Genomic DNA, 27,176 nt, shown 5'->3' with positions numbered 1-27,176 from the left:
GTGCCGCCCGGTGCCCGGGGCGCGCGGCGCACGCGCGGAGCGGCGGGCGGGGATCCCGGCCCCGCGTGCGCGTGACGTCGCCGCGTCTCGCGCCGCTCCGGGCCGGCGGCGGCCCCGGTGAGTGCGGGGGGACCGGGGGGACCGGGGAGGGGGGGATGGCCCGGGCACCGCGTGTGTCCCGGCCGTTTGTCCCCGGCCGAGCCGGCTGGCAGGTGACACTGGCCGGGCGGTGCCTGGTACCGGCGGGCGGTGCCTGGTACCGGCTCGGGGCTCGGTGGGTGGCGCGGGCGAAGGGAACGGGGCGCGGAGCGGCGGGGGATGCTCGGTGCGCAGTGCGGGCGGGTCGCGGTGCTGGGGACACCGGGTGGTGATGCGTGATCGGAGCGGTGCTGGGTGTGCGGTATCGGGGACAGAGAGCGGTGCTGGGTGTGCGGTACCGGGGAACAGAACAGCACTGGGTGTGCGGTACCGGGGAACAGAACAGCGCTGGGTGTGCGGTACCGGGGACAGAACAGTGCTGGGTGTGCGGTACCGGGGAACAGAACAGCGCTGGGTGTGCGGTACCGGGGAACAGAACAGCGCTGGATGTGCGGTACTGGGGACACAGAACGGTGCTGGATGTGCGGTACCAGGGACACAGAACAGTGATGGATGTGCGGTACCGGGGACAGAACAGCGCTGGGTGTGCGGTACCGGGGACACAGAGCAGTCCTCGATGCCAAGTGTTGGGTGCAGAGTGCTCAGAGCAGTGCTGGGTGCTCAGTGCAGGATGCTCAGTGCTGGGCTCACGAGTGGTGCTGGGTGCAGGATGCTCAGTGCTGGGTGCAGGATGCTCAGTGCTGGGTGCAGGATGCTCAGTGCAGGGTGCTCAGTGCAGGATGCTCAGTGCAGGATGCACACAGGTAGGACGAGGTGCTCAGCACAGGGCCCTCCTTGTACCTTTGTCCTCTCGTTCTGCTCTTTGGCACACAGTCCCCTCTCCATCTGTCCCAGCGTCCAGAGCTCAGCCAGGGTTGGGATTGCCCTCCTATACCAGGGTGAGCGTGGTGGCCTGGGCAGTGCCCAGTGAGAGGCTGTGCTTGCAGGTCTCAGGCAGCATCAGCCTCTGCTGAGGTTCGAGAAGTGTTGGCAGTGAGGTCAGGGTGGCTGTGGGATGTAGACGGGCAGGGGATGCAGATGGGCTCCTGAGCAACTGCACTGGCACCTTGCAGCCCACCCAAAGCACTGGCACTCTGCTGGCAGTGCCCATCTGTTAGCTGGCTGTGCCCTGCGTGGCAGGGATGTGACGTCCACACTTTGTCCAGGTCAGCTTCCTTGGGACTTGTGGCTGGAGTTGCTGGCACCGGGGCTGACAGCGTGAGCCGGGCTGCCCTCCTCTGCAGGCAGGGAATGGTTTGCATCACAGAGGCCTTTGCTCTGTCCCTCGCTGTGTTTGTTTGCATGCTCAGGCTCTGTCCAAAAATCATCTCACAGCTTGAAACCCCTTCAGATGCCTCCCTGTGCCAGGCCCTGCTGGCTGCTTGGATCCAGTTTGGGGAGGCGAGTCCCCCCTCGGCACAGCCACGCTGCTCCCTCCTGCTCGGGCACTGAGCGACCGTGAGTGGGGAGATCCCAGTGATTGGTGCTAACAGGTTTCCAGATTTGCCGTGTGTGTTCTGTGGGAATGCTGTGGGGTGCTCTTGGGGAGCTGTCAAGTGCCAGCACGGGTGCCTGTGAGCGGGGTTTGCCATGTGTGCCCTGGGGCTGCTGCATGTGGCACCACAGGAGCAGCTGTGCTGCAGAGCCCAAAGGGAGCCCAGGGTCTGTGTGGAGTCACACGAGGGAGGCAGCCTGGAATTTGGGGGAACTGGGCACTGTGTGGGTCCTCCCCAGCATCACCCAGAGCAGCATTGGGGGGATGTGCAGGCTGGGGCCTGGGCTCTCTGCAGGACACTGGTGGGCTCACCAGCATGGGCAGGCTCGTGCCACCGCCATCCTCTGCCTGTAGGTTTTACAAACTGTATTAATAATTTCTGTCGCTAATTTAAGGAGGTTTTTCCAAAGGCAGTTTGCATTACGAGTACGCTGAGCCTTCAGGGATGTGTGGGATGGCAGGAGCGCTGCTGAAACGCGGGGACTGTCAAGAAGATTTTTGGAGAGAGAAAACAAACCCCCAGCAGGTGGTTTTATTTGGCACTGTGCAGATGTGCCTTGTGATGAATTTGTGATGCCTTGAGGAACCTCAGCCTCATGCCTCAGCCGAGCACGTTTCCCTCCAGATTCCACAGGCAGCAGGCACACAGAACCTGGGAGAAGCTTGCCCTGGTGTCAGCTGCCTGCTTTGGTTCTCTGATTTCCAAGCCCTTGGGGCCTCTCTGCCTCCAGAATTCCTGCAGGAATTCTCTCAGAGATTTCCTCTTCAAAGTGAAGGATCCCTTTCATCCCCAGTCCATGCTGTGTGGGTGCAGGCAGGAGGGTGGCCCTGCCACAGGAGCCCCTTGTCCCCTCCCAGGACAGCAAACAAGAGCAGCAGCGAGGGTTGCTCAATGCACAGCGCTCGGAAGTGAAGCAAGCGGCTGCTCCCACCACACATTCCCAGGCAGTGACCCCAGACTGAGACCGGGGGCTCTGCAGGGGCTGAAGCACTCAGGTCCTTCTCCACGGAGGAATGGCCACAGGCACGTTGGCTCTGTGCTGGGGCAGGAGAAGCTTTTCCAGGCTCCTGTTGCTGCTGGGTGCTGGGAGGGATCCTGTGGTGTGACTGGCTGTGCTGGCAGTGGCTGAGCTGCTCCCCCAAGCAGCTGTGCTCACAGCTGGCTGCAGGCCAGCGTGGCCGGGTGGCACTCAGGGCATGGGCCTTGGTGGCCCGGCGTTTGCAGATGCAGGAGGCAGCAGAGGAGGAGCAGGGCTCCCAGCTGGGCTGGTGCAGACAGGAAGGCGCTCGGATGTGCCGTGCAGGGTGGTTTGGCTGACAAGGCAGCGGCGGCGCAGGCTCGGAAGGACCCGGTTCCGTTTCTTCCCTCGGTGGTTTCACAAGGGCTTCCCCCTTTGCAGGGCTTGGGGGTGGTCATTGCCCGTCCTCGCTGGGGCTGGGAGTGGGAGGCCACAAACTCACACATTGCTGAAGTGGGTGCTGGTGCTTCCCATGGCTTTTGACTTTGTGGGGATGCCAAATGCTTGCATTTTATGGCGTCTGTTGTGCTGAGCATTGCTGGAGATCCTGGGGCTGGTCCGTGCTTAGGATTGTATTCCTGAGGGAGCTGCAGGAAACAGGAGAGGAAAGAGCTGGGGAAGATGGGGAGGTGCAGCAGTGTCCCCTCTCCCCTCCCTGCCTGCAGGGTGAGCAGTGGCAGCTCCATCCCTGCTGCCCTGCCCTGTCCTCAGGCAGTGCCTCCAGGGCTGCTGCTGCTCTGCATGGGGAAATAAAACACTTTGATTTTGTTTCTTAAGCAAATTTGAGGTTTTGGGGTTTGTCTTGCAGAAACAATTTTTTATTTGCAGATCCTGATCTTTGTGCGTGCAAGAATGGAGCTTGTTGAGGCTTAGGGTTTGGCGTGTGGATTGGGAAAATATTTTTTGAAGATACTTAGTGTTTTTTCTAGCAGTTCCTCTGACTTCTCTTCCTCCCCGTTGTATGGCAGGCTCTGACCACCCACATTCCTGCAAGGGAGTATTTGTGCAATTTTGTGAGGGAAGAGCTGTGTTTGCATCAAGTGTGGGGAGTGAATAGGGGGCTCCCCTTGCCTGGTGCCCCTCTCCCGTGGGGATCCCCAGGACATGCCCTGAACGAGGGGTGAGAGTTGGAGGGACCTGGTCAGAGGCATGGAGAGGAGTCACAGAATCATGGAATGGTTTGGGTTGGAAGGGATCTTAAAGCTCCTTTAGTTCCACCTTCCTTCCATGGGCAGGGACACCTTCCACTAGACCGAGTTGCTCAGAGCTGCATCCAGCCTGGCCTTGGGCACTTCCAGGGATGGGGCAGCTTCCCTGGGCAGGAGGAGCTGGGGAGAGCTCAGTGCTTTCCCAGAACACCATCCTCCAGCAGGACAGTGGAGTCACTGCTCAGGGACAAGGGGAGCGACCGTGGGAGTGTCACCAGCAGTGGCACCTGTGCTGGCTTTGCCTTTGTTCCCCAGAGGCAGCAACTGCGGAGTAATTAAGGAAAGGTGAAGCTCCACGCGTTAATTAAAAGTCAGGAGCTCCCTCTGAAGTGCAGAACTCGTGTCCCATTTCAGCACAAGCACATCTGATGTGCTGGAGCCTTGGTGGGGTGCAGGGACACAGTGCCAGGTACTGGGGAGTGGGGAAGTGCCTCCATCCCTGCTCCTGCCAGCAGCTTTCCCCTTGGGCATTCCATAATTCCTCTGCCACTCAGCTGAAGGCCGTGTCCCTGTGAGGTTGGCAGGGTGAATGCTGAGGTTTCCATCTCCAGACAATAAAATGCTGTCACCGTGCTTGGAACAAGGGATGGGTGGAGGGGACTGGGGACTTACTGTGAATTGGTGGGATTTTTATTGTTTGAGGAACACTGTACCATTGAGCAGGATAATAAAGTGTTTTGCTAATCGAAACAGCCTTGAGGCCATGAACCAACAGTCTGTTTGTGCTGTGAGATGTTTGTGGAGTGTCTGCTGATAGCTGGAGCTGGCTGGCACACAGTGCCCATGTCCCTGGCTGGGCTCTCTGGGGTGCAGGGCAGGGATGCTGGGCTGGAATGGGTGGTGTGGCTCAGGGCTCTCACCTTGCAGGCTTTTCTGAGCCAGAGATGATTGAAGCTGGCACACACTGTCTTAATCCTCGGGGCAGCAGGTTCTGCTGGTTTATTTTTCTGCGTCCTTGGCAGTGAGAATAAATTCCCCTTTGCCCCCTGAGCCTGTTGGTTGCTAAGATGCAGCTGGAGCAGCCTCTGTGTGGTTTGGGTGCTGAGGTGGCTGCTTGAACACTCATCCCTGAACCTTTTGACTGTTAGTTTTTTCCCTGGGATGGTGGCAGTGGTGCAAGTGTGAACCACAGGGCTGTCCGTGCTGTTTGGGGATTTTCCAAGGGACACAGAACTCCAAAGTGCTCCAGACCCCAGGTGTTTTTGCTGGGATTGGTTGTGTTTTCACTGGAATTGGCCTCTGTTTCAGTGGATGCCCTGGGTTCATGACCTTCAGTGCAGCTTCATTTTTAGTCACCAAACCCGTCCTGCTCTCAGCAGTGCCACTCTCGCCATGCGGTGGCTGAAAGCAGCTTCTTTTTTGTTGTGGGGATTTTTTTGAGTGCTGCAGCTTCATTTTCATATTTTCCCTCCAAGGCTCAGGGCTGTGGCTCACCTGCAGCAGAGGTGTGTGCTGAGCCCCTGTCCCACCACTGGATCCTGTTCCCACTGTCCTGTGGGATCGATCCCGCTCTGGGCAGTGCTGGGGTGGAGGAGCACGAGCTGGGTGTTGTGCAACAGGTCTCAGTGACCACAGCCACCCCCACAGTGCCTCTGTGGGCTCCTGGTGGAGACTGGGGCTGGCCCCATGCTCCATACCCCATGCTCACTGCATTCCAGTCCTGCTAAGAGAGATATTTGGGAAATGTTTGGAGATGTGCCGTACAAACTGCCAGCAGGAGTATCCAGGAGGAGCAGAGCTGCCATCAGCAGTGCTAGCATTAAACTGAGCTCAGGTTGGGATGAAACAGCAGCCCTCAGGCAAGCTGTGTTTATTTTTGTAAATGAACTGGAGACTATCAATTCAGTAATTAAATATTGCTGATTTGTAAAGATGCGAGTTGGGTATGTTGGGGCATTTCTTGCTGACCACAGTTTCAGCTGCTGTTCCGCCACAAGGGCGCCTGCAGATCCTCATCATTTTATTAAGCACCAACAAATTGAGCTCAAATTTTCCAGGCCACACCTACGTCTTTTGAGGAGGCTGCACTTAATGACAATCATTTCTGAGAATAGTTAAAAGAAAAATGCAGCTTTTGATCATATGGGGCTTCTCGTGGAAACTGTTTTTGTGGTTGTTTGTCACACTTTAACAAATGTTTCCTCTGAGGGTGCTGTGCTGGCACAGAGCCTGTTTTGGGAGTGGTTTTTACCCATTTCCAGCACAGGTCCCAAGGTCAGGGGTTTTACTCAGGGGTTTTTGGTCGAGGTTTCGGAGCTGCTGTTGGAGCCCAGCTGGTGGTGACGCCCTGCACAGCACCAGGAAGGAAGTCACAACCAAGTGTGTGTCCGTGTGTCTGTGCACAGGCAGGATCTGGAGCCGTTTCTGGAGCAGGGTGAGTCGGGTGGGCTCTTAAACCACGTCTGTCCCTGCACCTCAGCACTTGTGGCACTGCAGCAGCACATCCAGGGATGCAGGGGAGGTGCAGCCTGGTCTGGAGCTGGAATCCTGCAGTCCATGGGGGCCAGGCTGAGCAGGAAGCCTCGCAGGGAAGCCCTTGCAGAGTTCATCTGGGTGGAGTTTCCCTCTGGTTTCTCCTTAGTGCTGAGGCGGAGGGGCCGGTGACACTCGATGGCAGGACAGGAGCTGGAATAGCCATTAGTGTCACTGCTGGAAATGTTCTCAGGAAAACCCTCTGAGGCCAAGATCTGGGAATGTCCCAGCAGCAGTGACCCCATGATAGTCCCATGTCCATGCTGTGACCCTGGGAGCAGAGTGACCTCTGCTGATCATGGCCCTCAGGGTGCTCTGCTGCAGCTCAGTGTCCCACTGTCCCCAAGATGCTCTGTGCTTGCAGGATGGCTTCAGCCAAGGCTGCTGGGCTCCCTGGCATGGAGCAGTCCTTGTGGGAAACCTGGTGTCCATGCTGTGAGGAGCTGCTGCTGCTGCCTTGGCAGGTGGTGAGGCTGGAGAGAGCTTTATTCCATGGGCTGGAGCCAGGCCTGCAGGTCCCCTGGGCTCTGTCTCCTTTCACTGTCACTGACTTGGGAGCTCTGGTCATAATCTGATTTGTGCCTGGTTTCAGCATTTGCAGCAGGAAAGTCTGGAGCTGCTTCCTCTGGTCAAGGCTGTCGTGCTGGTCGGGTGTGTGCTGGAATTGTGCCCTGTTGGATTGTCATCCCCTGGGCCTTGAACATCCCATCCTGGCTGCTTGAGTCCCCCTGAGGCCTCTCCCTTCCAGGAGGCTGCATTTCCTAAAAGAGCAGCTGTCCTGCTGCTTCCCTCTGAGTGTCCTGGCTTGGCTGAGCTTTGTGAACACAAAGCTTGGGTGTGCCAAGCCCAGCACTGACCATGAGCTGGGACCACCAGCTCCAGCAGGGACACCTTTCCCTGGGGCTCAGAGGAGGCTGTGGGCAGGAGGGGAAGGTGCTGAGGAGGAGAGCAGATGTGTGTGCTAAATAAACAAATCAACACTCTGGCTTTTCTTCCCCATCAGGTGTTCTGGTGGCCACGGGTGCAGCATGAAGCTCAACTAGCAGCACAATGACCTTGCAGGGGAAAGGTAAGAGCAAGCAGCTGGATGTGTGGTTCTCCTGGCATGCTGGGTGGCTGCTGCACATCTGTCTGATGTTGCACATCTGTCCACACCCCCACTGGTGCCCCATTGATCCTGTGTTGCTTTCACAAGCTGGCATGACACAGTGTCAGCCTTGTTCATGCTCAAGTCCCATCAGCATGGGACTAGGGGAGAGTTCCTGCCCTGTAGGACCTCTTGTCACTCTGCTGTCACTTCCCTACTGGTTCCCATCCTCCTTTGGGTGCTAGTCTTGCCCTGATGCTAGCCAGGGACAGAGCCCCTGGCCCTGAGTCACATCCCTGTCCTGTCATATCCAAGCTGCACTCAGAAGCTTCAGCCCTGGATTGCTGCTGGCACTTTGATTTCTGCTCCCATGTCACCATTCCCTGCCACCATGTGCCAGAGTAGCCTCTGAGAGCTCCCTAATTCCTGCTGGAGTGGGAAACTCTCAGAGCCAGCTTGGGCATCTGAAGGGGTGTTGTCTCTGGAAGGGCTGTCTCTGCTCAGACAGCCCTGCACCTAATTACCCCATGATTCCAGCACAGTGTCTGCTGGGGAGGAAATGACCCACCCGCCTTCCCTCACAGATTAATGAGACCCATAAATTTTAGGAAATTCTTAGTGGAGAATTGCACAAAAGAGCTGAGAACCAGCTGGGCTGTTTGTGGTTTCCTCCAGCCCGCAGCCAGACACGCTCTGGATGTTGTTCAGCCCTCCCAGCACATTGGGGTGATCCCAATGGAGAGGTTTGTCCCGTTCCAGCCCTCCCAGGGGTTGCTGTGCAGGGGCAGAGCCAGAGTGCAGAGCTCAGCAGTGGGGAGAAGCCATGCTCCTGTGGGCACCTGCCTTTCTCTCTCCCCACAAAGAGTGGGAGCTTCCCCACACTGGTAGCACTGGGTAGGAGCAGTGGGGGCTGTCTCTGCCTGCTGGACAGGCAGGGTAGTCTCCAGGGACTTACAGAATCTCAGGATCATTCAGATTGGAAAAGCCCTCCTAGACCATCCATCGTGTGGCTGGTCCCCACCTTGTCACCAGCCCAGAGCACTGAGTGCCACATCCAGGTGTTCCAAGGACACCTCCAGGGATGGGCACTCCAAACCTCCCTGGGCAGCCCCTTCCAAGGCCTGACCACCCTTTCCATGAGGAAATTCCTCCTGATGTGGGACCTGAACCTCCCCTGGCACAGCTGGCAGTCCCAGCTGCCCTCCCATCACACGCAATATGAGAGTCCCTTTGTTCCCTCTGCAGCTCGGCAGGAGCTGCTGGAGCATCTCGGTGGGAACTGCTCCCTGTCAGCTGGTTCTCCTGGAGAACAGAGCACTTCTGTGCTCCAGCCTCCTTTCACGATGCAGCCTTTGCTGCTAATTAGCCTGTCTTGGTCTACATCGCCCTAATTATTCCAGTTGGCCCTAAATCCTGCCTGCTCCTCTGCCATCCATTGAAATGGGTCTTGTGGCATTTGCAATTATTTTAGGGTGAGCATTTGAATATATTTACATGACTGAAACAGATGAAGAGAGCAGGAAGGAGCAGCACTTGTCTTGTTAATGGCTCTTACTCTGTTTGGTGCTGCAAAAATGCCGGAGCTGTTGGATGTCCCTCTGATTTACATCCCAACAAATCCACCCACTTTATCTCATACCTGGGGATGCAGCTGAGGCTGTTTAGCTTTGGTATGTTACCAAACAGCTGGTCAGGGTGGACCAGGGAGTAAAAAGCCACAAAAATACTTTTGGTGGTGATGTTGTTGTGCTGCTGGGTTGGGAAAGGGCATGGCAGAGAGGCACTGCCTGGGCAGGAGTGGGTAAAACCGAGTGGGGATGAGAGCAGGGATGGTGAGAGTGGGATGTCAGGGACTGGAAGAGGGGAGCAGAGAGAGTCCCTGAGTGCCTGGCAGGATGGGCAGGAGCAGGGAAACTTCCCAGCTCCAGGCTCTCTCCTGCCTGCTCCTTGCTCTGCATGGGCTGCTGCACAATGCGTTCCTTCGTGGAGGGGAGAAAACGCTTTTCTGGAGCAGCTCTTGGCCTGTCAGCAAAACAGAATCCATGGACAGCCCGTTCCTTCCACTCCATTCAGCTCCTGCCCCAGCCACATAATCACAAAGAACTGGAAATCCCGGGGTGAGCCCAGGGGAGGATTGCAAAACCTGCAACTGGGGCGGACGGGGGGGAGGGAGTGGGAAGCGGTGCCAGCGTTCCCGGGAGTCCCTCTGGGCACGCAGCTGAGCTAGGCACTTCCAGAGGCTGCAGCCTTCCTGCTGGATGTCCTGCCGAGCCGTGGAAAAGCCCAGAAAGCCTCGGTGCCAGATGAAGTTTCACGGATTTCTCCGTCAGGTCAGTTCCGAGGCAGGGCAGGGTGGTGAACGCCGTGTGTGGCTGTTCACTCTCAGCTGGTTGAATTTCTCAGTGTTTCATTCTAACGGTTTCTCCTGACTCAGACGCTTAAAGCTGGCATGAGAGGCTTTTGTTTTTCTCTTATTTCAGCTTTGCTCTCCCCTGTGACCGCAGGGTTGAACTAAACAAAATGTAGGGAGGATGCAGGTGGCTGAAGGGTGAGCAGCACTGGAGTGCTGACTTGGGTTTGGGAGGAATAACTTCACAGAGGGGCTGAGCTTCATCTGGGATGGAACAGGCTTTTGTTTTTAGGAATCCCCTCCTCTCCAAAACGTTCCTGGAACTTTGCTCCAGCTGTAAACCTGTGTTTCTGGGAGCACAAACAGAAATTCTCTCTTTGGGTGTGCACCGAGGCAGACTTTAATTACCTGCTGGGTGTAGGGCACCAAGCCTGTGAGGTGCTGATAAGTGAAGGAGGTGATGAAATCCCGGGATGGTGTCAGCATCCCATGGGAGCAGGGCTGCTCTGACAGTGCTGTTCTCTTGCAGATGCCCGTGGGGTTGGACACTCACTAGCAGAGAGCTGAAGCCCCCAGCCTGTGCCCAGCAGAGCAGGATGCGGGTCACCATGCGCAGGGTGCTGCTGCTGGTGGGCTCGGTGGCGGCGCTGATGGTGACCCTGCACCTGGGGCAGCAAGTCCTGGAGTGCCAGCAGGTCCTGAACGAGAGGAGGCACAGGCTGATGAGACCCGAGAACGAGGAGCTGGTGATGGTGGACGCCAACCACGTGGAGTACCGCTACAGCAAGGACATGCCCCTGATCTTCATCGGCGGCGTCCCCCGCAGCGGCACCACGCTGATGAGGGCCATGCTGGACGCCCACCCCGAGGTGCGCTGCGGGGAGGAGACCCGCATCATCCCCCGCGTGCTGGCCATGCGCCAGGCCTGGTCCAAGTCCGGCCGCGAGAAGATGCGCCTGGACGAGGCGGGGGTGACGGACCAGGTGCTGGACGCGGCCATGCAGGCTTTCATCCTGGAGGTGATCGCCAAGCACGGCGAGCCCGCCAGGTACCTGTGCAACAAGGACCCCTTCACGCTCAAATCCTCCGTGTACCTGTCCCGGCTGTTCCCCAACTCCAAGTTCCTGCTGATGGTGCGGGACGGGCGCGCCTCGGTGCACTCCATGATCACGCGCAAGGTGACGATCGCCGGCTTCGACCTCAACAGCTACCGGGACTGCCTGACCAAGTGGAACAAGGCCATCGAGGTGATGTATTCCCAGTGCCTGGAGATCGGCCGCGCCCGCTGCCTGCCCGTCTACTACGAGCAGCTGGTGCTGCACCCCGAGCAGTCCATGCACAACATCATGAGGTTCCTGGACATCTCCTGGAGCGACACGGTGCTGCACCACGAGGAGCTCATCGGGAAGCCCGGCGGGGTGTCCCTCTCCAAGTGAGTCTCAGCTCCTTCCTCAGCTTTTCAGTGTTTTCATTGCACAAAGCAGGCTGAAACTGGGGACAGAGCTGCTGGTGTTTGTGTGAGATTTTAAGGGAGGAGGGACAGCGCTGTTGTACTGTGGTGGGGTTTGTGTTCCTGAGTAAGAAATGGCTTTTAATGCTCCCAATCTGTTGTACTCCACAGAACAGCTTGTCAAGCAAGGATTTCAGAAGCAGGTGACTGTTTAATCTCTCTTGACACTGCAGAAATTATTTCAGTCTCTAATTTGCAAAGAGCTGCTTGCTCTGAAACGTGAACTCTTTAATGCCTCTTTCTCCACCCGTCCTCAGATGTCTCCTTGGTGTGATTAGTTGTGCTGATAATGAGGATGAGCTGCAGCACTTGCCAAGTCTGGGGCTGGTGTTGCAGAATAAAAGCAATACCTGTTCAGTGGAGGCACACCCAGCACTCCCTCCTGGCCTCTCCGTGTTGAGGGGGGGTGTTTACCTTCTCCCACTTTCTTTTCCTCTTTTAATGCTGTTTCTTTTCTAAATGGAGGCTTAAGTTAGGCTTAGCAAAATGTAATCAGCCGTGTAAGGGAATTATCCAAGTCTCTGTATCAGTTGCTGGTGCCCCAGTGATGAGGGCACAGGAGCCACAGGGGATGTGCAGCTGCTCCAGTTTTCTGGGATGCCCTGGGAATGCAGCTCTGCTTCCCTGTTTGCTCAGAGTAAATTGGTCCAGGTTGCTTAAATCAGGTTTTGAATATTCATAGGGGTCACCAGATGTGTATCTGTGCTACAGCCCTCACATCTTACATTGTTTTCCTCTGATAAGCAGAGGTGTCCTGGTGGAACCCCCTGTCCCAGTGCAGGAAAAGAGGAAGCAGCCTCAAGTTGTGCCAGAGGAGGTTTAGGTTGGATAAAAAGGAAAATTCCTTCCCTGAAAGGGTAGTTAAGCACTGGAAAAGAACAGTGGTAGAGTCACCATCCCTGAAGGAATTGAAAAGCTGTGTGGATGTGGCAGCTGGGGACATGGGTCAGTGGTGGCCTTAGCAGTGCTGTGGGAATGGTTGGGCTCACTGATCTTTGAGGGCTTTTTCAACCTTAATGATTCCATGATTCTAAACAGGAGGACACAGCCCCTGGGGCTGTGGAACCAGGGTCTGCTTCCCCAGAGCAGGGCTGTGAGGGACAGAAGCTGTGGCTGTCCCATCCAAGGAGGTGCCCAAGGCCAGGCGGGACAGGACTTGGAACAATCTGAGATAGTGGAAGATGTCCCTGCCCATGGCAAGGGGTGGGATGGGATGGGATGGGATGGGATGGGATGGGATGGGATGGGATGGGATGGGATGGGATGGGATGGGATGGGATGGGATGGGATGGGATGGGATGGGATGGGATGGCATGGGGTGGGATTTAAGGTCCTGTCCTGTGATTCTCTGTGGAGGTGGCAGCGAGTTGTGCACGAGCCCAGCACATGCATGAAACCCAACCATTGTGTCTTTTGTTTTTTTTTTTCCTTTTACTTTCCCCAGGATAGAAAGGTCAACAGACCAGGTGATCAAGCCGGTGAACATGGAGGCGTTATCCAAATGGATCGGGCACATCCCGGGGGATGTGCTGCAGGACATGGCCCACATCGCCCCCATGCTGGCCAGGCTCGGCTACGACCCCTACGCCAACCCCCCCAACTACGGCCACCCCGACCCCCTGGTTGTCAACAACACGCACAGAGTGAGTGGCACTGCCATGGGGGACAGGACAGGGGTCACAGAGCCCTCTGGAGCAAGGGGAGCTCCTGAACTGGGTCAGGAAACAGCAGGGGGAAAACAGACTCACAGGGGAAAAACAGAGTCACAGAATTCTGGGATCGTTCAGGTTGGAAAAGGCCTCCCAGAACCATCCAGTCCGACTGTGCCTGGTCCCCACCTTGTCACCAGCCCAAAGTGCCATATCAAACACATTCCTTGATCCAGGAATGGGGACTCCAAACCTCCCTGGGCAGTTCCAAGCCCTGACCACCCTTTCCATGTGGAAATTCCTTCTGGTGTCCAACCTGACCCTCCCCTGATACAGTTTCCTCTCCTCCTGTCCCTGTCCCCTGGCTGTCCCCTCCTGTCAGGGAGCTGTGCAGAGCTGCAAGATTTCTCCAGAGCCTCCTTTTCTCCAGGCTGAGCCCCTTTCCCAGCTCCCCCAGCTGCTCCTGGGGCTCCAGCCCCTTCCCCTGCTCTATTCCCTTCCCTGAGCACCCTCCAGCCCCTCATGTCTGTCCTGGAGAGAGAGCCCAGAGCAGGACAGAGCCTTTTCCTTGGGAAGGTTGGGAATGCTGACAGCAGTGACCCAGAGGTGATTGCACTGCCCCAGAGGGTCACTCCAGGTTCTCTTCCCCACAGGTTTTAAAGGGGGATTATAAAACTCCGGCCAATCTCAAAGGTCACCTGCAGGTAAGAGCCGGGTGTACCCTGAGGGGGTTTGGCACACACCAGGGTGCCTGGTCCCTGCTCCTTTCCCTGAGGAATGCTGGCTCAGAGCTGACCCTTCTCTTTTGGGACTCTTCCAGGTGACTCAGAACACGTCATCTTCTCACTAAGAAAATTAATGATTTCCAGGTAAGACCTTGTGTACTTAATTTTGGGATTTGGGCAAATCTGCCTGCATTGCTCCAGGACCAGCACTTGGTTTGTGTGATTTTTGTGGATCAGCTGGGGTTCCAGGCATGCTCCTGGTGCCAGGGATCCTTCACTGTCGCCTCAGATCTTCCCACACAATGCTGCTGTGCGGGACCATTTGTAAGGAATTCTTTTCCTGAGCTCTGGGAACAGGATTAAAGCAGCAAAATGAAAGTCAGCCGCTTGGGAGGGTTATTGCAGCCCGTCCCCGCGGGCAGCAGGGACACATGGAATGTGTGGATGAGCTGAGCTGCTCCCCAGCTGCCTCCGAGGACGTGCCATGGACCTGAGGAAGGGGATAGAAAACAAAGGAAAACATGATGGAAAACAAAGCTGCTGCCTTGGGCTTCTACTCCAGAGACAACTGTTGATGTGTTGGATGTTCTTCCTCCATGCTAAAGCATAAAATACCATTCTTGGTACTAAAACCAATCCTTTAAGGGCAAGTTTCTGTGTACAAGCAGATGTTTGGGCTAGAAAAGGATCAGAAGAACTGAGGGAAGAACAAGAATTGTGTGTCCCCTGTCCTGGGCTGAGAATTGGTTCCTTTCTGACCACTTTTTGTGTCACAGGGGCTTTAAACCCTCAGTCGGGCACTGCTGTGCTACTCTGAGGGGATCCTGTTCCTTAAGGGATTCTGTTTGTGAGGGGATCCTGTTCCTTATGAAATTCTGTTCCTTAAGGGATCCTGTTCCTTATTAAATCCTGTTCCTTAAGGGATCCTGCTCCTGAGGAAATCCTGTTCCTTAAGGGATCCTGTTCCTTATAAGATCCTGTTCCTGAGGAAATCCTTTTCCTTAAGGGAATCCTGTTCCTTAAGGGATCCTTTTTCTGAGGGGATCCTGCCCAAAGGGGATCCTGCTCCTGAGGGGATCCTGTTCCTTATGAGATCCTGTTCCTGGGGAAATCCTGTTCCTTAAGGGATACTGCTCCTGAGAGAATCCTGTTCCTGAGGAAATCCTGTTCCTTAAGGGATCTGTTCCTGAGGAAATCCTGTTCCTTAAGGGATCCTGTTCCTGAAGGAAATCCTGTTCCTTAAGGGATCCTGCTCCTGAGGAAATCCTGCTCCTGAGGGGAATCCTGTCCCTGAGGGGATCCTGTTCCTTAAGAGATCCTGTTCCTTATAAGATCCTGTTCTTGAGGAAATCCAGTTCCTGAGGGGATCCTGCTCCTTAAGGGATCCTGTCCCTGAGGGAATCCTGTTCCTTAAGGGATCCTGCCCCTGAGGCTCTGTGTTTTCTCTCTTCCAGAACGCTGCCAATGGCCAATGTTGCCCGAGAAGGAAGAGTGTGCAGTGGGCCCGTGGAAATCGGTTCTCCAAGCATATTGCTTGCTCCTACTGTTGCCAAATGACTGCGCTCCAGGAATGTATTTGCATTTATTTGCAAAGGCCAAACGTGCTCCACGGCGGGAACGTGCCCGGCCTCTCCCAGCGCTCCGTGGGGAACGCCGCTGTGGAAATCTGGGGAGCTGTGGGAGATTCCCTGAGCCGTGGCTGGAGGACTCTGTACATCGCGTTTGTGTCTCGTGATCTGTCCCCCGTTCCCTGTGGGGAACAGCCCTCCCATCCCTGCTGTTCTGTATTCCTGGGATCGGGAAGAGCCACCCTGGTCCTGCTGTTCCCAATTCCCAGGGTCAGGAACAGCCCCCTGGCCCTGCACAGCCTTTGTGGTGCGTGTGCCCTCCTCCCCACCCCCTTCCCCGACCCTGCAGAGGCTATTGCAGAGTTAATATATGACCCCTCCACCCTCGGTGTCGGACACCATTAAAGTGTTGATTTGATATTTAATATTTTCATTATTAACCGCGCCGGCTCCTCCCCCTTAGCCGCCGGGCCACAGGGCGGCGCTTCCGGCGCGGCCGCTCCGCTCTTCGCGACTCTATGGTTTGTGGGCGGGGCTGCACAACCGGAAGCGTACCGGAAGTGAATGCGGAACTTCCGGTTTTGCGGCGCGTCCGGGGCCGGCTCTGGGTTTCCGTGAGAGGGCCGGGGCTCCCGGGCAGGAGTTCTGAGCGGGCCGGCACATCCCGACGGTGCCGCGATGTCCATGTCGCACTTGTACGGCACGGACGGAGACGATGGCGTGGAGATGGAGAGCTTCGAGGTGTCGGACTGGGACCTGCAGAACGAATTCAACCCGCACCGGCAGCGGCACCGCCAGACCAAGGAGGAGGCGACCTATGGCGTGTGGGCCGAGCGCGACTCGGACGAGGAGCGGCCCAGCTTCGGCGGGAAGCGGTACGGCCGGGCTGGGACCCCCGGCCCGCTCAGGGGCCCCAGGAACAGCCCGGGGGCTGCCCCGTTCCCTGGAGCTTCCCTCCGTTCCCTGGAGCTTCCCCCCGCTTTCCCCTGGAGCTTCCCCCCGCTTTCCCCTGGAGCTTCCCCCCGCTTTCCCCTGGAGCTTCCCCCCGCTTTCCCCTGGAGCTTCCCCCCGCTTTCCCCTGGAGCTTCCCCCCGCTTTCCCCTGGAGCTTCCCCCCGCTTTCCCCTGGAGCTTCCCCCCGCTTTCCCCTGGAGCTTCCCCCCGCTTTCCCCTGGAGCTTCCCCCCGCTTTCCCCTGGAGCTTCCCCCCCGTCCCCTGGAGCTTCCCCGCTTTCCCCTGGAGCTTCCCCCCGCTTTCCCCGGGCTTTTCCCGGATGCGGACACCCACCCGAGCAGTGCTCGCTCCCTGCAGCGCGGTGGGTAGGATGGCAAAAGCAGGGTTAAACAGTTCGACAGCCTTTAATATTCCTTTTTTGGTGCCAGGCTCCTGCAAGAATGTGCCCTGGAGCACAATTCTCTCTGATTTTGCAGCTCCAGGGATTACTCGGCCCCGGTGAGCTTCGTCAGTGCTGGGCTGAGGAAGGCGGCGGCCGAGGAGCTCTCGGACGAGGACTCGGATGACGATGAGAAGCCTGTGAAACAGGAGGAGATTCCCAAGGAGTTTGTGCCCAAGAAGTTAAAAACAGTGAGTGCTCCAGGAAATTTACTGTTTTCTATTTTTATATTTATGAAACTCAGGTAGTGGTTGAGGGCAGTAAAACTGTAATAAAGCCCTAAAAAAGGGGGAAATCATGAAATCAGAGACCCTAAATCATTGGCACAACTGTACCCTGATATAATGATTGTGTGTCCGTGGGAGTAGGTCCTTCCATTTTTCTCAATATTCCCTTTGGGCAATGGAGGTTTAAAGAAGAAAATTCCTGTGGTTTCCTGTCTTTCAGAGACTTTTTCTACTTTCATAAAACAGACAAATCCAGGCATGTTACAGATTAAAACTCAAATCCTTATTTTCAGTTAAAACCAGAAAGAACCAGGAATCAGCTTCAGCTAAATCTGGTGATGGAACCTGAGAACTGTCAGGTTTCCAGGACTTTGCTTTCCCATTTGAAGAATTTCAGGAATCTCCACAGGTGCTTCATGGGCAGTGTGGGGACAGCAGAATCGCTTCTGGGAATAACTTTCTGGGGGGAGTTTTGCACACTTTGGTTATTTGAAGCCTCAGGGCTGCAAGTTTTTTGTGTGTTTGTTTTTGACAGGGTGGAAATTTCAAGCCCAGCCAGAAAGGCTTTGCAGGGGGCTCCAAGTCCTTTGTGGATTTTGGCAGCTGGGAGAGACACACTAAAGGAATTGGGCAGAAGCTTCTCCAGAAGATGGGATATGTCCCTGGAAGAGGTCTGGGGAAGAATGCTCAAGGTACTGTCAGTGTGTTTGGTGGTTTATTATTAACTGGGGGTTTGGAGGAGATGTTGGGCTGGCAGTTCTTTAAAGAATCCCAGGTGGCTTAAAATTCCTTCTTTTCCTGACAGTGGTCTGGGCCCTGTGCTGAGGATCAGGGGTGTTCAAACTGACCTGTGGTCATTTCCTCCTCTGGCTATTTTGCAAGAGAAAAAGGCAGTAAATTCCAAATGTGGTCATCCCATGGAAAAGGAGAAGCTGTTTTACATGGCAGAATAAAAAGGCAGTGAAATGTGGCTGGGAGCAAGGCTGTACTTTGGCAGTTGGGATGGAATTGTTTTATAGGGAATTGGTGATGTTGGAAGTGCCACGGTGCTGGAGGCACCAGGGAGAGTGTTGGTGCTGATCTGGTAACTCACAGGGAAAGCCTGGCTGTTCTGCTCTTTCCCAGCACACAAACTGCTCCTCCTGACCCCATTCCCATCCTACCAGGAATCATCAATCCCATCGAGGCCAAGCAGAGGAAAGGCAAAGGTGCTGTGGGCGCTTACGGCTCCGAGAGGACCACACAGTCCTTGCAGGACTTCCCTGTGGTGGACTCAGAAGAGGAAGCTGAGGAGGTATTTCTGGAGTTCTTGTTGTTTCTTTGCTGTGCTGTGTGTACAAAATTCAGTTTTCTTGATTGCTGTGTCAGAGAAAACTGTTTGGGCTCATTTTAGATAAGAAGCCAAACACAGAGCACGTTGATTTTGTTTAGGCAGATCGTTCTTGTCACTGCAATGTTCTTTGTTGTTTCTGGCTCACTCTGTTTCAGTAGTTTTCCTAAAATCCCTGCTTTGAAGAGTCCCCCACGTAAATAGTCTTTGTCTTTTGTTTAAATAAAAAAAAGACCATCCTGTTCATTTAATCCATAGGGTGGGTGACTAGCCCACAGCATCCAAGCTGGTTTGGCCTGAGCTTCTCCACTTCCCAGTTATTTCCTGTACAAATTCCTCTTTGGTTTGATGGTTATTTTCCTGTAAAAAGAGGCAGATTTGTGATGTGACAAAGAGCAGTCACCACAACTCTGCTGTTTTTGTCCAGGAATTTCAGAAGGAGCTCAGCCAGTGGCGGAAGGACCCGAATGGAGGCAAGAAAAAGCCCAAGTACAGCTACAAGACAGTGGAAGAGCTGAAAGCCAAGGGCAGGATCAGCAAGCAGCTTGCAGCCCCTCAGAAGGAGCTGTCCCAGGTCAAGGTGAGGTTGATAAGCCAAGAGGTGACCCCTGAGGAGCAGTTTGGGCCCCTTGGTGTCACCAGCACATTTTAGCCACTGGTAACATCAATAAAGCCATTCCTAGGAATTGCCTGTGCAGCCTCCTGGAACTCATCCCTGAGCCATGTAATAGCTCTGTGTCACCTGGACATGGTGACAAATTAGATGTGAGTGTGTGTAGGAGGTTAATTGCAGTTTAGTTTAATTGTTTCACATTTGTCATAATCAACACTCACCCACAGATATCCTTTTTGGGGTTGTTTGAACCATCTTCTACCTCAAAGGGACAGTAAGGGATTTGGTGTGCACTCAATAAAATTATGAATCTGAAATTAAAGTATCTTTATAAAATTATAAAAGTTCTAAGGGAAATAACTAATAGTGGAACTAATGGCAAGATCACTGCTTGCAGAATCATTCAGTGAAACTGGGATGAGATGAGGAGATTCTTGTAGCTCTGATTCCAGATTGTCTCTTATTCATTCTAACTCTTTGTGTCTGGAGAAGGCCATTGTTCAAATACAAGTGTATTTTAGCAGCCTCCTGGAGTAATAAGATCCTTGGAAATCTCCAGAATTCAATCTGGGGTCAGGGTTTTCCTCCTTTTTGCAAGATGAGAGTTTTTTGTGAGGGAGTTCATTGTTGTGTGCTGGCAGGTGATCGACATGACGGGCCGGGAGCAGAAGGTTTATTACAGCTACAGCCAGATCAGCCACAAGCACAACATCCCAGATGACAGCCCCCAGCAGCCCCTGGGCAAGGACTCCAAACCCCAGGGCTTTGCCCTGCCCGAGCTGGAGCACAACCTGCAGCTGCTCATTGACATCACGGAGCAGGAGATCATCCAGAGCGACCGGCAGCTGCAGTACGAGAGGGACATGGTGGTCAACCTGAGCCACGAGATCCAGAAGATGGCTGAGGTGCTGTCCCACGAGGAGAAGGCCATCAGCAACCTCAGCAAGGTGCTGGACATGGTGGAGGAGTGTGAGAGGAGGATGCAGCCAGGCTGTGAGAACCCTCTGACTCTGGATGAGTGTGCAAAGATCTTTGAGACCCTGCAGGACAAGTACTATGAGGAGTACAGGATGTCAGACAGGGTGGACCTGGCAGTGGCCATAGTTTATCCTCTCATGAAGGAATACTTCAAGAACTGGGATCCCCTCAAGGTGTGTGTTGGTTTGAGTTATCTGTAATTCTCACTTGATGGCTTCAGTAATCTTTGTGACCTTGTCCCAAGTGTCCTGGTCTGGTGGGAGGTGTCCCTGCCCATGGCAGGGGGTGCAATGAGATGAGCTTTAAGGTCCCTTCAAATCCAAAGCAGTCTGGGCTTCTGGGATTCTAAATTCCTGATCAGTCTGGAGAAAAAGAAAAGAGAAAAATGAAACCCTGTACTGTCCCCACTCCTCAAACAGTTGCTGGGTAAAATTTAGGAATTTGTAAGGTTAAAACCAATCCCTTTAATGAGTGTTGGGATGAAAAAGTTGGTGAAAAAGAAATCTCTAGCTGTTGTTTTTAGCAAAAGTAGGAGAGGTTTGTCTGTCAGGTATCTGAGATGCACAGTCTGTTCTCAGTGCCATTTAGGCTGGGGTAGAGTCTGGATCTCTCTGTACACCTGGAAAAGTTCAGACTATCCTCTTCTCTCCCTGGAGGTGTACTAATACTGTAATGTGGGAATTTTCTCTGGCAAGACTTTACTAAAAGTCATCTAAGAAATGACAGAGGTGGCACTTGGTGCTCTGGGCTGGTGACAAGGTGGGGAGGGGTCACAAGGTGGGCTCAGTGGTTTGGGAGTTCTTTTCCAACTTCAATGATTGTGGGATTCTGGAATTAAGACTGCAAGCTCCTGGCTTGCCCTGGGAGGAGGTGAGAAGGCTGACTGTGCTCAGCACACCATCAGCCTGCTCTGTGCAGATCCCAGCTGGAATTAATGGAAAGGATAAAGGACCATTTGTGCCCTGTCATTCCCAGGATTGTACATATGGCACAGAGATCATAGCCAAGTGGAAGAGCCTTCTGGAAAATGATCAGCTGTTATCCCACAGTGGGCAAGACCTGTCAACAGATGCTTTTCACAGGTAAAGAACAAATGATTTGTACTTTTTGCAGCATCTTCCTGTGCTGCTTCTTCGGGGAGGGAAAAGAGCAAACACAAGGGAGCCTCCTTAAAATCCAGTTTGCAGCTACAGAAAAGAAGCAGCTTTAACAGCTTCCATTTGGTTTATTTAGGCCCAGGCTGTAGCGTTGAGCTTCACTTTGATTTATTTGGGGTTTCTTCCCAGATTGATGTGGGAGATCTGGATGCCATATGTCAGAAACATCGTGGCGCGGTGGCAGCCGAGGAACTGCGGATCCATGGTGGATTTCTTGGATAGCTGGGTGAACGTTGTTCCTGTGTGGATACTGGATAACATTCTGGATCAGCTCATTTTCCCCAAGCTGCAGAAGGAGGTGAGAGAAGAGGGCTGGGCAGAGCAAAGCCATGCTCTGAACCAGTGTTTGAATTCCAGCTGGAACTCCCAAACACCACTCCGCCGATGGAGTGAGGAGTCGGGAGTCACATCAGAGCTCTGTGTGCTTCTGCACAAAACTTGCTGCTGGTGGCTGAGCTCAGTTAATCTTTGCTGTTGTGCCCCAAGGTGGAGAGCTGGAATCCCCTGACAGACACGGTGCCGATCCACTCGTGGATCCACCCCTGGCTGCCGCTGATGCAGGCGCGGCTGGAGCCGCTGTACTCGCCCATCCGCAACAAGCTGGCCAACGCCCTGCAGAAGTGGCACCCCAGCGACTCCTCTGCCAAGCTCATCCTTCAGCCCTGGAAGGATGTGTTCACTCCTGGCTCGTGGGAGGCTTTCATGGTCAAGAACATCGTGCCTAAACTCGGTGAGACAATAGATAGTGCTGGATTTTGGGAATCTGCTTGTGGCACCTTTCCCTGACACCGGGAAAGATCTTTACTAATGTCAGTGTTACATCAGAGACTATTGTTAGTGAGGTTAGACCAAGCTTGCCTCTGATTTTCTGCTACCAGTCCTGTGCAGAGGCAGAAAGATTAGAGAAATGTGAGGAATTACTCTGGTTATTCTCTAGGTTTTTCAGTCTTATTTTTTATAAATTATCCCTCTCCAGCTGGTAGGAATATCTGAGTGCTGTCAGGTAGGACCAGACTGTAAAATGTCTGTTACTCCTGAATTCCTTGGTCTGTTGTCATGTTTCACCATGAGTTTTGTAATGCAGAGTGGTTCAAAGGTTAAAAAATAGTCAAGTGTTTTCAGTTTCTCAGTTTTGGCAGCAAGTTGTAATCACTGAAGTGGAAATGGCACCATTTTGTGGCAGGATCTGCTAAAGATTCTCACTGTCCCTTAGGATTACAAAAAAAGTGCTGCTCAAGTTCTGTGTATTGGTAGTGAAAGAGGTCAGGGCACTGATCAAACTGAGTGAGGCTCTTTTGTAACTGTCCTCTCCTATCTCAGGAATGTGTCTGAATGAGCTCATCATCAACCCCCACCAGCAGCACATGGATGCCTTTTACTGGGTGATCGACTGGGAGGGGATGATTTCTGTCTCCAGCCTGGTTGGGCTGCTGGAGAAACACTTCTTCCCAAAGTGGCTGCAGGTGAGACACTGAGGATTGAGGAAAGAGGTTTGGTCATCTGGGGAGTGTTTTAGTGATTCCTATCCAGGAATTGCTGAACTGGGCTGGTTCCCACTCACAGCTCAGCAATTGGAACAGTTCCTCCTGTTACTGACACTCAGTTGTAAACCAAGTGGTAAATTATGCCAGGGCAGGGTCAGGTTGGACATCAGGAGGAATTCCTCATGGAAAGGGTGGTCAGGCACTGGAAGGGGCTGCCCAGGGAGATTTGGAGTCCCCATCCCTGCAGGTGTCCGAGGAATGCCTGGATGTGGCACTCCGTGCTCTGGGCTGATTAATAAGGGAGTGATTGGTCACACATTGGACTCGATACTCTTGGAATCGTTTCCATGTTAAATGACTCTGTGTTTCTGTGGCAGAGAGGCCTCTCCTGCACCAACATCCCTGTGCTGCTTTTGACCTGTCCTTTGCTCTGCAGGTGCTCTGCTCTTGGCTCAGTAACAGCCCCAACTACGAAGAGATCACCAAGTGGTACCTGGGCTGGAAGTCCATGTTCTCCGACCAGGTGCTGGCACATCCCTCCATCAAAGACAAGTTCAATGAAGCCCTTGACATCATGAACCGAGCTGTGTCCTCCAGCGTGGGTAGGTGGCTCATGGGGGTGGCTCTGCTGCTCTGGGCTGGCAGCACAGTCCTGTGTGGCTCCTGGGAGGCTGATTGGGGCACAGCCCTGCTGGCAGCACAGCAGCAGCTCCCATGAGCAGTGGAAGTCAGTGGGCTCTGCCTTGCTGTCCTTAAAGAACACCTCTGAGGTGCTGCTCAGTAGTTCTGGACTGCACTGAAGCAGAAACAGATTTTTGGTGGCTTCCTGAACCATTGAACAACTGATCCTCTTCCAGCCTTGCCCTGTTAGTCAGACGTCATCCTTTAGGGCTTGACTTCTAAAGCTGTAATTATTGGGTATTTTCTTCTTTATGGTGAGATACTGGTTCTTTTCGTTATCTGTACAGCAGTTCCCTTCCCTTCCACATCCCTCTCCCTGTCACCTAAAATTGATTGTTGGGACTTCAGTAAGAGTTACGCTGTATAAAAGAGAAGGGCATGCCTAAGGGAACAGCACCTGAAATTTGCCCTCATTCCAAAACTGAAAACTCCCTCTCTGAGCCCAAACTCAAACACCACACTCCAAATGTGACCGCCTTTTGTCCTGGATTGGAGCTGCTTCCCTCTGGGCACAGCTCAGGACCGTGCTCTCCCCGTTCTCTCCCCAGGTGGGTACATGCAGCCGGGCGCCCGGGAGAACATCGCGTACCTGACGCACACGGAGCGCCGCAAGGACTTCCAGTACGAGGCCATGCAGGAGCGGCGCGAGGCCGAGAACATGGCCCAGCGCGGCATCGGCGCCGCCGCCGGCTCCGTGCCCATGAACTTCAAGGACCTCATCCAGACCAAGGCCGAGGAGCACAACATCGTCTTCATGCCCGTCATCGGCAAGCGGCACGAGGGCAAGCAGCTCTACACCTTCGGCAGGATCGTCATCTACATCGACAGGGGCGTGGTGTTCGTGCAAGGGGAGAAGACCTGGGTGCCCACCTCGCTGCAGAGCCTCATTGACATGGCCAAGTGAGGCACCTGTGCAAGGGGACATCACCTGGGTGCCCTCTTCACTACAGAGCCTCACTGACATGGCCAAGGAGGCACCTGGGTGCCCACCTCACTGCAGAGCCTCATTGACATGGCCAAGTGAGGCCTCGGTGCAAGGGGAGACCATCTAGGTGCCCTCCTTGCTGCAGAGCCTCATTGACATGGCCAAGTGAGGCTTCTGTGCAAGGGGACATCACCTGGGTGCCCACCTTGCTGCAGAGCCTCACTGGCATGGCCAAGTGAGGTGTCTGTGCAAGGGGACACCACCAGGGTGCCCACTTTGCTGTAGAGCCTCATTGACATGGCCAAGTGAGGTGTCTGTGCAAGGGGAGACCATCTAGGTGCCCACCTCGCTGCAGAGCCTCATTGACACGGCCAAGTGAGGCACCTGGCTGCCCACCTCTCTTCAGAATCTTACAGACATGGCCAAGTGAGGCCTCTGTGCAAGGGGACACCACCTGGGTGCCCACCTTGCTGTAGAGCCTCATTGACATGGCCAAGTGAGGCCCTGCTGGGGATTGAGTCACCCCCAGGAAAAGCCTCTGGGCAGCCCTTAGAATAAACAAGTTCCAGGTTTGTAAATAGTGACACTGGAGCTGGATGCCAGGTTTTTTTGGAACAGCTGTTCAGGAAGTGGCAAGAGGATGGAGGGCCAGACTTCCCCATCTGGGAATCCAGGCTAAGGGAGAACAAGCAGTGCTGACACTGGGAATTGGTACCTGGGACAGAAGTTTACCAGCAGGCTGGGAGGGATCACATTCTCTGCTCCAACAGCTGAGTGAGGGCTGGCCTGAGTCCCCTCAGCTATCACAGCTTGTGCTGGCTGTGTACTGTGGTGGCAGTGACTTACTGTCCCCACAACATCCCTCACACAGTGGGCTCCTCTTTGCTGCACACAGCCAGAACCTGTCCCAACTCTGCTGTGGGACTGCAGTGGTTCAGAGCACAGAGGTGAGGGAAGGAATCCTAAGGCTTTTTTTCCCTGGAGGGAGCTGACCTGGTTGTTCTCAGGACTGATCAAGAGCTGATCTCATAGCAGTGAGAGCTGGGAGTTTTTTCCAAGCATGCACAGGGAACCAGACCCCAAGACTTCCCACTACAACCCCCTCAGATAATTTCCCCTTCCTGATTTGAAATGTTTAGGACATGGAAAGGCCTTGAATTGTTATGGAAGGGGAGGGAATCAAAGAGCAGTCACTACAGTGCAGATGGTTCTCAAGGCAGGCTTTGGTGGAATTAATTTGTTGTATTGAGTGGAAGTCAAAGCTCAGCTTTATTTTTTTATTAAATAAGATACAAAAATATCCCATCACCTGAGCATTCAGGTGCTGCCACTTTTGACAGAACCTGATGCCACTGTTGCTACTTGAGCTCCATCTCAGCTGCACTGAAGCTTCCATGGGAAGAGATGTGGATCCCAGCCCTGCCACCACAGGGACAGTCAGGACTTGGCAGCAGGTTCCTCCCCCTTCCTGATGATCTCCAGATCCTCACAGTCCTGGTACATCGGCTCCTCCACAAAGTCCCAGACCTCAGGGGAGAGCTCCTGCAGTTTATCCAAGGGGAACCAGTGCACAGAGGTGTCATTGAAGGTGTCCAGGTAGCGGGGGTGACTGGGGAGTGCCACTTCCTCCACTCCTTTCAAGACCTAAAGATCATTTGGGAGAAAAGTTACAAACAATGCAGAAAATCCCTCCTGCAAAGCTGAGCCAGTGAGGATGAGAATGGTGTTACATTACCCTCAGCCCCTGTGTGCAGGATGTTCTGCAGATGTTCAACAATCCTAAAGTTATTAGCTTTTATATTATAGGGTCTAGGAAAAAATAACTCCCCTTTTCTTTCCAATGGCAATTCATTTCCTTTCTCATTAAAAGGTGTGTTGTCAACATGAAACAATTTTAAAGCGTTGCCTCATACCTTTGCTATGTAAGAATAATCTCTCTCCAAGATTCTGGACAGCAATCTGCAATAACAGAAGATGTCCATGTTAGACAACGATGCTCCGGTGGATTTAGACAGGTTTTCTGCATGGGACAGAGAAGCAGGGAGCGGGCTCATGACTGAAAACTTTATGAAATGGAGAAATAAAGTAGCGAGACAGAGAAGAGGAAAGCAGGGTGGGAGGCACCAGAGCCGGACCAGGGTGTGCCCAGACCTCTCCTCGATTCCTCGGAAGCTGTTCCCGATGATGACCAGCTTGGAGAGCGCCGCTGGGCTCCAGTTGCTCCACAGCAGGTTGTTGTACAGAGCCTTCCCGCAGTGCACCATGTAGAACAGCGTGGCCGCACCATCCACGCCGTGTTTCCCCTCCTGCCGGGGAACGGCCGAGCCCGTCACGGCCGAGCCGTGTCCGCGGTGCCCCGCGGGTCCCGGGCGCTCTGACCCGGGGCTCTCCTCACCTCATTCTCCGTGAGCAGGCACAGCCCCAGCGCTCGCAGCGCCGCCGCCTCCCGCGCCGAGAAGGCCGGGTCGAACAGAGCGCAGCGGGCGGGCGGCACCTGCGGGGACAGCGCGGCGTGAGCGGGGACAGCGCGGCGTGAGCGGGGACAGCGCGGCGTGAGCGGGGACAGCGCGGCGTGAGCGGGGACAACCGGCCCGCTGCTCCCACGCTGCTCCCCCTCTCCCGGTGCTCACCCGCAGCTCGTCCAGCAGCAGCAGCAGGAAGGCGAGCTGGTAGCGTGCGGCGGGGCAGCGCCCGAAGCGGCCCAGCCCGTAGCACACGCAGCGGCCGGGCGGCTCCGCGGGGCCGCTCAGCGGGGCGCGCACGGCTCCTGCGGGCGGCGGGGTCAGCGCGGCTGCCGGGGCTCGCTGGCCCCATTGTCCCCATTATCCCCGCGCCCCCCGCTCCCCGCACTCACCGGCGCTCGCCGCCCAGAAGCCGGAGCTCAGCAGATCGTCGCTGCGGGGAGAGCGCGGAGTTAGCGGGGCCCCGACAGCGCGCAGCGGGGAGCGGACACACGGATGGGGCCGGGCACTCACCGCGCCTCTCGCAGCCGCCGCAGCACCGCTTCGGTTGCGGGGCCGCCTTCCTCATCCTCCTCCTCATCCTCACCCTCCTCCTCCTCGCCCCGCCGCCGCCGCCGCCGCCGTGCCCGCCCCGCTCGCCACCCTCCCGCCGCCGCCATGCGCGCGGTCACGTGCGCGGTCACGGGACCGGGGGCGCGCCCGGAAC

General features: G+C 54.9%; 3 protein-coding genes across 9 annotated transcripts; 2 read left to right on the top strand and 1 right to left on the bottom strand.

Annotated features, from left to right (window-relative positions):
* The first annotated feature begins 64 nt into the window (after positions 1-64).
* TPST2 (tyrosylprotein sulfotransferase 2) lies at positions 65-15,639 on the top strand. Of its 5 annotated transcripts, XM_033075931.2 has the most exons (8): positions 93-117; positions 6,108-6,234; positions 7,336-7,401; positions 10,299-11,201; positions 12,724-12,922; positions 13,582-13,632; positions 13,749-13,797; positions 15,108-15,639. In XM_033075931.2, the coding sequence occupies exons 4-7, from the start codon at positions 10,366-10,368 to the stop codon at positions 13,776-13,778; spliced, it is 1,116 nt and encodes a 371-aa protein (XP_032931822.1). In that variant the 5' UTR covers positions 93-117; positions 6,108-6,234; positions 7,336-7,401; positions 10,299-10,365; the 3' UTR covers positions 13,779-13,797; positions 15,108-15,639. The 5 variants fall into 5 exon arrangements, with proteins under 5 accessions (XP_032931820.1, XP_032931822.1, XP_032931824.1 ...); XM_033075929.2 differs by lacking the exon at positions 6,108-6,234 and having other exon boundaries at positions 65-117; XM_033075933.2 differs by lacking the exons at positions 93-117; positions 6,108-6,234 and adding an exon at positions 194-212.
* Positions 15,640-15,783: 144 nt separating this feature from the next.
* Positions 15,784-24,592, top strand: TFIP11 (tuftelin interacting protein 11). 3 transcript variants are annotated; one of them, XR_004419672.1, is made up of 13 exons: positions 15,784-16,096; positions 16,651-16,804; positions 17,376-17,532; positions 18,007-18,134; positions 18,598-18,750; positions 19,425-19,934; positions 20,737-20,843; positions 21,048-21,216; positions 21,405-21,648; positions 22,239-22,381; positions 22,839-23,004; positions 23,632-24,248; positions 24,389-24,592. XR_004419672.1 is itself a non-coding variant. In XM_033075763.1 (13 exons), exons 1-12 carry the CDS (start codon positions 15,900-15,902, stop codon positions 23,985-23,987), a joined length of 2,484 nt encoding a protein of 827 aa, XP_032931654.1. In that variant the 5' UTR covers positions 15,784-15,899; the 3' UTR covers positions 23,988-23,996; positions 24,346-24,592. The 3 variants fall into 3 exon arrangements, 2 of the variants coding, with proteins under 2 accessions (XP_032931654.1, XP_032931652.1); XM_033075763.1 differs by having other exon boundaries at positions 23,632-23,996; positions 24,346-24,592; XM_033075761.1 differs by having other exon boundaries at positions 23,632-24,592.
* Positions 24,593-25,264: 672 nt separating this feature from the next.
* On the bottom strand, positions 25,265-27,129 carry SRRD (SRR1 domain containing). The gene is made up of 7 exons (XM_033075766.2): positions 26,984-27,129; positions 26,863-26,903; positions 26,639-26,775; positions 26,404-26,502; positions 26,160-26,314; positions 25,922-25,967; positions 25,265-25,652 (listed from the first exon to the last, which is right to left on the bottom strand). Exons 1-7 carry the CDS (start codon positions 27,127-27,129, stop codon positions 25,446-25,448), a joined length of 831 nt encoding a protein of 276 aa, XP_032931657.1. The 3' UTR covers positions 25,265-25,445.
* Between the last annotated feature and the right edge of the window lie 47 nt (positions 27,130-27,176).

The sequence above is a fragment of the Catharus ustulatus genome, chromosome 18 (genome assembly GCF_009819885.2).
Source record: "Catharus ustulatus isolate bCatUst1 chromosome 18, bCatUst1.pri.v2, whole genome shotgun sequence".
NCBI classification, from domain to species: Eukaryota; Metazoa; Chordata; class Aves; order Passeriformes; family Turdidae; genus Catharus; species Catharus ustulatus.
This window is presented reverse-complemented; position numbering and strand designations above follow the sequence as displayed.